The sequence below is a fragment of the Numenius arquata genome, chromosome 2, assembly GCF_964106895.1.
Source record: "Numenius arquata chromosome 2, bNumArq3.hap1.1, whole genome shotgun sequence".
In the NCBI taxonomy this organism is placed as follows: domain Eukaryota; kingdom Metazoa; phylum Chordata; class Aves; order Charadriiformes; family Scolopacidae; genus Numenius; species Numenius arquata.
This window is the reverse complement of record NC_133577.1, coordinates 108,346,183-108,354,758: the sequence shown is the minus strand read 5'-3', so window position 1 is coordinate 108,354,758 and position 8,576 is coordinate 108,346,183. Positions and strand designations below refer to the sequence as shown.

General features: G+C 38.5%; 1 protein-coding gene across 1 annotated transcript; it reads right to left on the bottom strand.

Annotated features, from left to right (window-relative positions):
• Positions 1-1,384: 1,384 nt before the first annotated feature.
• Positions 1,385-6,418, bottom strand: SPAM1 (sperm adhesion molecule 1). The gene is made up of 3 exons (XM_074168099.1): positions 5,450-6,418; positions 3,869-3,958; positions 1,385-2,038 (listed from the first exon to the last, which is right to left on the bottom strand). Exons 1-3 carry the CDS (start codon positions 6,416-6,418, stop codon positions 1,385-1,387), a joined length of 1,713 nt encoding a protein of 570 aa, XP_074024200.1.
• Positions 6,419-8,576: the final 2,158 nt, after the last annotated feature.

Below are 8,576 nucleotides of genomic sequence, written 5' to 3'. Positions count from 1 at the left end.
GAGGCAGGTTGTATCTGTAGGAGATGGTGATTTATGCAGATCATGCCTAGCTTTAGGGAATCCTTTTTAATCTATCCATGCCAGCAGCCACTTTTCACCCACCAGAAGTCCAGCTGTTTATTAAGCATCTGACATAATAATCTGGAAAGGATATTTTATCAAATGAATTGCAGTTAATTGCTTCTAAATGCTTAAACTGATTAAATAAATCACAACTGGAGTCCTGATATGAAACCAGGAATGGTTTTCTTCTGAGGTATCTCTGCTACTTTAATGTTGGTTTTGGCAGTGAAATAATACTAAGGAGGTAGTCTTAGTTCTGTCAGCAGACTGGATCAAAAAGGAGGTCCTGAGACTGGGGGTCACAGGCACTGGAAGTGAAGGAAGGGGACCCCAGGTTCCCAGGGTCACTGCATCTTGCAGCCTCCCACTGCTGCATCTTCCTAAGGAACAGACTGGTTTCCACCAAAGAGACTGCCCAGGAAATAGTCAGGCATAGATCAAGTGCCACGCTCATAGGCTTTTGTCCAAATGGCACGGACAGTCCTATCCAGTTGCTAGGGCCAGCTGAACAGAAAAACTAGGACAGGTGACCAGGGCCCATAGGGAGTGCAGCAGCAGATGAGATGAGTTGTGAGTACTGGCCAGGCAAAATGACTGAAAGCCAAGGAAGGGACCTCTGAAATAAGAGGGAAGGCTTGGGAGAAGAGGAGGAGAAGAAAGAAAGAAGCATAAACCACTACAGCTCAAATTTTAAATAACGAAGCTGTAATAGTTGAAGTCTACATTAAAGTTAGAACCCTTTGAAGTTATGAATATATTTAATTAAAAGAAAAACCATAGTGTCCCTGTAGATATTGTGAAAAGTGGAGAAACATTACAGTAATCAATTTTGTGCTGCAAAGTCCCACAGATCTAAAGTTATGCCAAATATTTTTAAGAGCTAATTTTCCTTTGGAATGAAATGAATTCCCGCATAGAGCATCAAACCTGTTGACTGCTGAGACTCAATGAAATCCAGGCTGGGATGTATTTAATTGGCTTAACTTGAAGTGTACAAAATTACATTATCTGCAATACTTGTTGTTTTTTTTTTTTAATATAACTGTTAAAAATGTAAACTGTAAAAAAATATTCCTTATTCTGGATTAGCCTTCCATATGGTCAAATCAGTGTATACATACCAGTATATCTTTGGCACAAATAGTAGTTTATAGAACTAAACTGAAGAAATACTTTCAAGCTGAAGTGTCACCTATGGAACAGAAAAGGTTACCTGATACAGATAAGACCTCAGAGTTGCAGCTGTTTTATGCCTTTCAGGAATGATTTTTCTGTGTAAATAAAACCTTTAGAAAAGAATATTCTCAATTCCGTGGGTCATTTATATTAAGGTTCTCAAAATTAGAATTAAACAAAACAGATTAAACATCTTATAGGATGAAGCACTACTGAAAGTACGAGTGTCATTTGCTTCTAAATCATATCCAGTGGCAGCTGTGACAGTGTTATATTCTGCAGATGTTACATTGAGTATATTCTTTCCAAAGGTAGATTGAAAATCTTCTGTTTCAAGATGTGTAGATAATGTCACCTTACTCTGAGAGGTAAATGGAAATACAGTTCTGTTAGACAGGATCTTTTCTTCAGAGACTTCTATATCAGAAAGTGAATTTGAGGATACATGAATGCAAATATCTTCTGAAATGCAAGCATGGAGGTAATGGATGTCATTTATATCAACTCTAGGTTCACAACTTTGCCCTGCATAACAGTGGCAATCAAATTTTTCTACGAACGTTTGCAGATCCTGAAATGCTGGTTGCCCTTGCAGGGTGTATTTTCCATCCTTTGTCATTTGAATGGCAATATTCTTGGGGTTCAAGTGAAGATAGTCACTGGAATTCCATTTTTTCCGTGCACAAGCACCAGCGCCTTGACATAACACTTGGCTACAGATTCTGGCTGCCATCGTGACGTTGATGAGGTATGGGGTCAGAGTCCTCCTCAGGTAGTTGTCCAGAGTCCTACAGGTGTTCTGTGGAAAGAGCATCATATCTGCAGTGTTTAGTATGGAAACCATTACAATGCTGTCATTCTAATAACAGTACCATAGTGGATATCTATGAATGTTTCTCCTGAGGTTTTGATAATAGTTATAACTGGTTGTTGGAAGCAAGTTTATCTGAGAAGTTGCTATATAGCTCAAGGATCGCAGCAAATTTATGTTGGGTGGTTACTGGAGATGTTATGAAAAGCACTTATATCAGAAAGCAGATGACTTTAAGCTTTCATTTTATCTGTATGTTTCATGTAGCATTTTGAATCAGATGCATTGAAAAAAGTTACATGAAGGATTGAAGTTCCTTTTTTTGTATCTTGAACAGTTTGAAAGGATATCTTGAAAAAAAATGTCACTTCTTCAGCCCGAACAAATAATTTTTCTATCAAATCATCTCTGTAAGGCTCTTCAATTTTCCCCTGACCCGAATAGCTAGGCTGCAGGAGTAGGGAGCTTTCACAACATTTTTGAATGGAAAGTATTTTGGGAGGATGGTCAACTGGAAAGCATGCTAAAAGAATTGATCATTTTAATTGATCATGTTGGCATATATTCTGTGTATGCTTGGCACAGTTCAATAACCAGAGGCTTTGCAAACTCTTTCTTTGTTTCTGACCCTATTTCTCCTTAGGGCATTTTCCTAATACCACACACGGATACAGCTAATATTTACACCCAAGGAGATCACTTCAGTGAATCTGAGGTATATGTAGCTTTTTTGTTTTTCTTTTAGGTATATATAAAAAACCTGCCTGAAAATTTTGGTTGATGCAATTCTTGCAGAAGTGAGGCTCACAGTAATATTTCATTGCTGAAAGGCTACTGACTCTGATAGCTGTAAAGAAAAAGGTGTGATTAGTCCACAAAAACATAGTTTGACTGGGCTGTGAAAAATTCTATTTGCTCATACAAATCTCAAAATTCAGGCAATAAAAGTTGTTGCTCCTCTATGTTCTGTTATTGGGGTAATGGGCAAAAAAGCTTCAGGTGCAACTGATGCTTTCTCGAAGGCAGGCACATACTAAAAAGAGTCAAAGTGGGATGATATGAGGAATCGGACCCTTCCAGAGCTGCCGAGGTTTATTTGGCCATACTTTCTGTGACAGGAGGCCCAGTAGCGCTGAAGAGTTTCACTTCTTTGCTCTTAGAAGACTTTAGAAGAGTCTTCCCATGCAGTAGTTTATTATATCTGCTTGCTGGGTATGAATGAGCTAGTTCAAAAGATTTATTTGAACATCCTTATAAGAATGTTTCTCAAACTATGTATTTGGCCTTCCTAAAACAGATTCGATTTTTTTTTTCCTCTTCTGACTCAGATCTTTCTTACAGTAAAATTAATCAAAGTACTATTTAAAACACACAGAACAGGCTAGAGCTGAAATTTCACAGACTGGCTCCTCCTAGCGCTTTAAATGTTATTGCTAAGTGCACCACTTTAAAAAGCAGAAGAGTCTTTTAAAAATTGTCCTGAGCAAGCACAAGTAATTTTTTCTGTACCTCATGACTGGAATGCAATGAAGATATAGGAATTCTTTCCTTAAATTAACTAAACAAGTGCTAACTTGCGTACAGTTATCATGGTAGCTTGCCCAGTTACTCAGAGCCAACACTGATTTTTTAAAATATTGAACTCTTATTCTGTGTAGTCAACGACAGAATTCTGAAGCCTCAAATGTGCTTGATTTTTAGCTAGAGAAGACTGCTGGCAATATGGAGTCATAGAAGATATGATATAAGTAATCATAGTGCTTTGTATCCTTTTCACTTTATTGCTCTTTTAAAATGTCATATAATAATCTGGCATACCTTATTTTGTGTTAAATTCATATCACCCCAGATCACAATTCCAGAAGCACCCAGTGCAGCAGATTCTCCAATGGTGTTTACCAGGTCATCCTGAGAGGAAATATGCAAAGGATTATGCTAATGTAAGTAAGCTATAACATAAGGGCAAAAGGTAGAATGCATATAGTAAATTACGTAGCCAAAATAACTACTTTGAAGACAGCAAGCAATTACACATGATGCAAACATTCTGTTCTCGATTACAGTATTTTATTCTGGAACTGGATTGCACAGGTGATGCCAGAAAATGTTGCCAACTATATCCAATTTATATATGTCATCTGGTTAGGAAAACAAGGCTGTAAAACTGAGCCAGTGGTTAGGCATATGACATACACTCTTCCAACCATTTTATTTTGCTGCGCTGCCTCCCGGCTGCTCAGTTGGTAGTAACTGGTTTCAGTAATGCTGCCTGAAGCAGACGCTGGAAAGAAAGCACAGCTTTTTTTTGCTTTTTTTTTTTTTTTAACTTAGTTTCAGTTACCAGAAAGTGATAAAGCAGAAAAGCAGCAAGAGAAAGAGTTTTCACCAAAAGGAATCTCTTTTCTCCAGAGAATGGCTCTGGCCTTTTACAGAGATTGATTTGGGAAATTTTTTTCTGTCTGGTTCTCCTTTTAGAGTCAGGTGTTGGCCCAGCCCTAACAAAATCTTAAAGCCCATCTGGGATGGAAGAGGACTATGGGTAGAAAAAGAACAAGGAAAAAATATACAGTGGGGCACAACGCATGAAAAGGAAGAATGTAAGGATGATAGGATTTAAATGATTAACTAGGAGCCCAGCAGGGACCCTGGCAGCACCCCTTGCTCCCTGAAGGTATCTACAGAGCTGCAGCGCAATGCCTGGTGGTGCTCTATCCAGGATGTGAGAGGACACCAGACACAGCATAGTCACCAGGACCACAACCTCTAACTTCCCCTTCCTCATGGCCTGGATGACCAGGAAGAGATTCCCCAGATTTGTGGTATCTCTGATAGGGCCAGTTTATATGAAAATGTGAAGGGAAGAGTGTAGCCAGAACTTCAATAAGATAATTAGACAGTAATTGGAGCCTAACCTTGACTAACCCATGAGATGCTGAAATACCATCTGAAAAGCTATTTGAGTACAGCTAAAGACAGAATTTTCTCACTAGCTTTTAAACCCTTTTTCAAGGAAAAGAAAGACTCCCTTTTATTGTTTTTTCTTATAACCTCAAAAGCAGACATTAGGCTAACCCAGTTTCACTAATTTGTTTTGGAAGAGGCTACTCAAATTTCTTTCCTGACTTAATGTACTAGATATGCTTTCTAGCTTTGTAATATTTTGCTACATGTGAAAACTACTTAGAATAAAATACTATTTGATAAATATAATGAAGAAGGTTTCAAAATAGACCTCTTAGTGTTCCGTTTGATCATATTTCTTTGATGGACTGATTTAATTTTTAAACAAAATCTACACACTTTTTTTTCTCATATGAGTTAGCATATTTGCTAAATAAATGCCACCTTCTAATTTCTTTCCACTTAAATTTGAAATATTTGAGGTCTAGCTCCACTCACCTGGGAGAGATATTCCTCATAGACATCTGTGAATACTGGACGCGTATATACAAAAACTGGAAGAGGATGAGTAGAATTAGAGACATAAGAAATTCTAATGGCTTCTCGAACTCTGTTGCGAACAAAGAGTTGGGCATTTCTGGAAGATCTTAAGGCTGTCTCTAGATAGACAGATGGATAAAGTGCTGTGCTTTCCTCCCACAACCAATTAAGCTCATTATTTCTTTCTATTTCAATATCTAAACAGGTTCCTGTATAATTATGTGGGTTTTGTTTGTAATCATAGTTATAACAGTCTGGATAAAGGTAGTATCCCCACAGACGATTTGGCTTCAATTCTATGCCCAGCTTTAAAGATTCCAACATAATTGATTTTGCTGCAGCTTCAAATTCCATTTTAGCTATATTCCTGGCTTCGGCTTCTGATAGACTGAGGTCTCTCTGCTGAACTAGTTCAATGGATTCCTGTCTATAAATGTCTTTTGATCCCCAGTTCCTTATCCACACAGGTCTCCAGTTTTCCCAGTCAATGACAGCCAATCCAAACTGTTCATCTGAAGGAATATAGAACTGGATGTCCTCTTTGGCTTTTTTCAAATGATTCTCCAGCAGTGACAGTTGGGGGAGACCTCCATTGAACGCCTCTCCTGTGACTTCATTTTTGTAAGGATAGTAGCCAAGCCTGTCTGGATAGAAGAGAGTGATGTTTTGCCCAGTGGATGTCTTCAGGGTGCTTCCAACAAAAGAAAAAAAGTCCATGTCCAGCTGCACTCCAGTCCTTTCAGTGCAAAGTTCTGTAGGAGCATTCCAGATAGAAAGGAAAGGTGAATTAGAAACAAGTGGACGCGCTCGTATGTTCAGAGATGAGCAGCAAGAAACTAGAAGAGTGGCGAACACCATACCAGATGCTATAGGATACGTACAGGTAACACAGATACCAAAACTTTGTATTTGTCTTAGGGTTTCCATTGTACCATGTGCAGTGACATTAGGTGCTTCTGATCAGGCAAAAATTAAATACTTTCTGTGTGTTGAGAAGGTTGGTAGTCTGTCAAAAGCTGTACCATACAATATATTTCTTCAGATGAGTACCTATTAAGCAATATTCCTTAGGTATAAAATAGGAGTGTCCTTTATATGAGGCTTTCTGTCATTTCAGACTGCAGGAAACCTTTCAACAACTTCTGAGACCTAATACAGAAAAAGAAACAAATTTAGATAAAATAAGACATGATAAATATTTCATTTCTAACCATGAAAGAAATACCATTTGTGATTCTGAATACATTGTAATCTTTGAATAAAATTCTGCTTTGAAAGAAAAGCACAATGTACAATCACAAAGGAAATAAATTCTCTCTATATAAAATTGTACATATATATAAAGTAGATATAAAACTGTCACTGGAGTGGTATCCAGTGAGTCATGGATCAGAATGAGTTTGCTCGGTAGTAGTCCTGATTGTGCCAGTGACTGATGTCTGTAAAAGTGAACAGTGTCACAATGTCTTCTTTTAATCAACAGTAATCTATATGTGATATTTCTCACCTATCTCAAAATAAAGTTCTAGGTCTTAATTCACTAATTTTTCAGAGCACTTAAGGGAAGATACAAAATAACACAAAACTGGAACCTGGAATGTCCCAATTCATGCAAGAAAACAATCCACATACACTCATTTAACTCAGTGAGGTATCTGAAATATTATAGGTATTCTATCTTCTGTCCAGAGCTCTTTTAAACAGGCTCAAAAGCTGTGTATCATCTTGGTGTATGGCCATCTATATGTTGCTTGAGGCCGTTTGAGAGCTACAGATTAAGTGACCCCAAGTCCAAGTCTGCCCAGAAGTATAATTCATTAGGAAAGCTGAGGTTGCCCAAACACCCAACAGTGAGCCCGCACACTTATGTTCAATAACATGATGGTAGTGGTGGTAGTCATAGTGCAGTCAGCAACTTTTACATAGTAGCCCAGTAGCTAAAACATTCCTCTGTGCAGTAACTCACCTGAATCCACTTTCCTCCTTATTTTGAAATGGTTTAAACCTGGATCTGTCACTTTCCATGGAGACCTCATGATGAGGCCATAGAGTATCTAAGGAGCACATAAGAGTGTGCACAAAAATATAGGAGTCACCAGGAAGTGGGCCACAAGGTGGCTGGAAATGTAAAATCTCTGAGAGCAGATGTAAAAAAGCAAACAATATTTTGGTTTGCATTTACTAAGTTCAGCTAGGAACGGAAACCACAGATCTCTGGTCCCTACATCTTGAATTGTCTCTCTACCTCTGTTTGTCATTTCTGTGCCTACTTAGTGTAAAATTTATAAGCTGTATGGGCACAGAATCTTAGATTCATACGGTGCGTACAGACAACAGGTTGCGGTTATTATCCATTTGTATTTTTTTTTATCATCCCTCCAGCTGCATGATTTTTTGTTAATTTATTTCAATAAAATGGCAGAACGCCTCCATCTGTCAAATTGTTGCATACCCCAAAAGGCTTGACAGTGTAATGAGAGGCTGATGGAGACTTGAACCTTCCTAAATCCAGCCTCAGGCCAGGTTCACAGCAGAGATTGTTGTTGTAGTAGTACAGTGAGATTCCCTGTGTGTTCACTGAGTTTGATCACGTTTGAATCTACTGAAAAATCCAGATTTGCTTTGATTGTGGGAGAAAAGCATGTGTGAAAGGAATTATCATGGGGAGAAAACAAAAAAGAAAAAAAAAAGGCAGAGCAGTGTGACCGATAGCACAGCAGCGTAGATTCTGCCAGAATGGTGAAATCTAGACCTTTGGGTGATGAAATGAAACAATGAAAGAACCTATGTCAACAAATGGACTACAGGTCACAGACGTTAACACTGTCTAAAAATGATCCTGGGATTCTTCATTCAAGAGTTAGCTTTCCTTTTCTGAGGAGCAGGAGGAAACCAAGGACAGATGGAGAAGTTGTACTGAAGGAAGACATCTCTAAGAGTTGAGTTTCACGGGGGAGGGGTTTTGCATTACAGGGCTCCTCAAAAAGTGCCAGAACCCAGACGCTTAGCATCCCAAATTAGCAAGTCTATTTAGCAGACCCCACTTTGCTTCTTCCTCATCCATCACTTCGAATGCCGACAGGCA

Excerpts from the sequence above, each read along its gene's own strand:
- SPAM1 (XM_074168099.1), bottom strand. The coding sequence starts at position 6,418 with ATGGAAACCCTAAGACAAATACAAAGTTTTGGTATCTGTGTTACCTGT. Across the intron at positions 3,959-5,449 it reads ATGAGGAATATCTCTCCCAG|GATGACCTGGTAAACACCAT; the intron begins GTGAGTGGAGCT and ends ATTTCCTCTCAG. Across the intron at positions 2,039-3,868 it reads TGAATTTAACACAAAATAAG|AACACCTGTAGGACTCTGGA; the intron begins GTATGCCAGATT and ends CTCTTTCCACAG.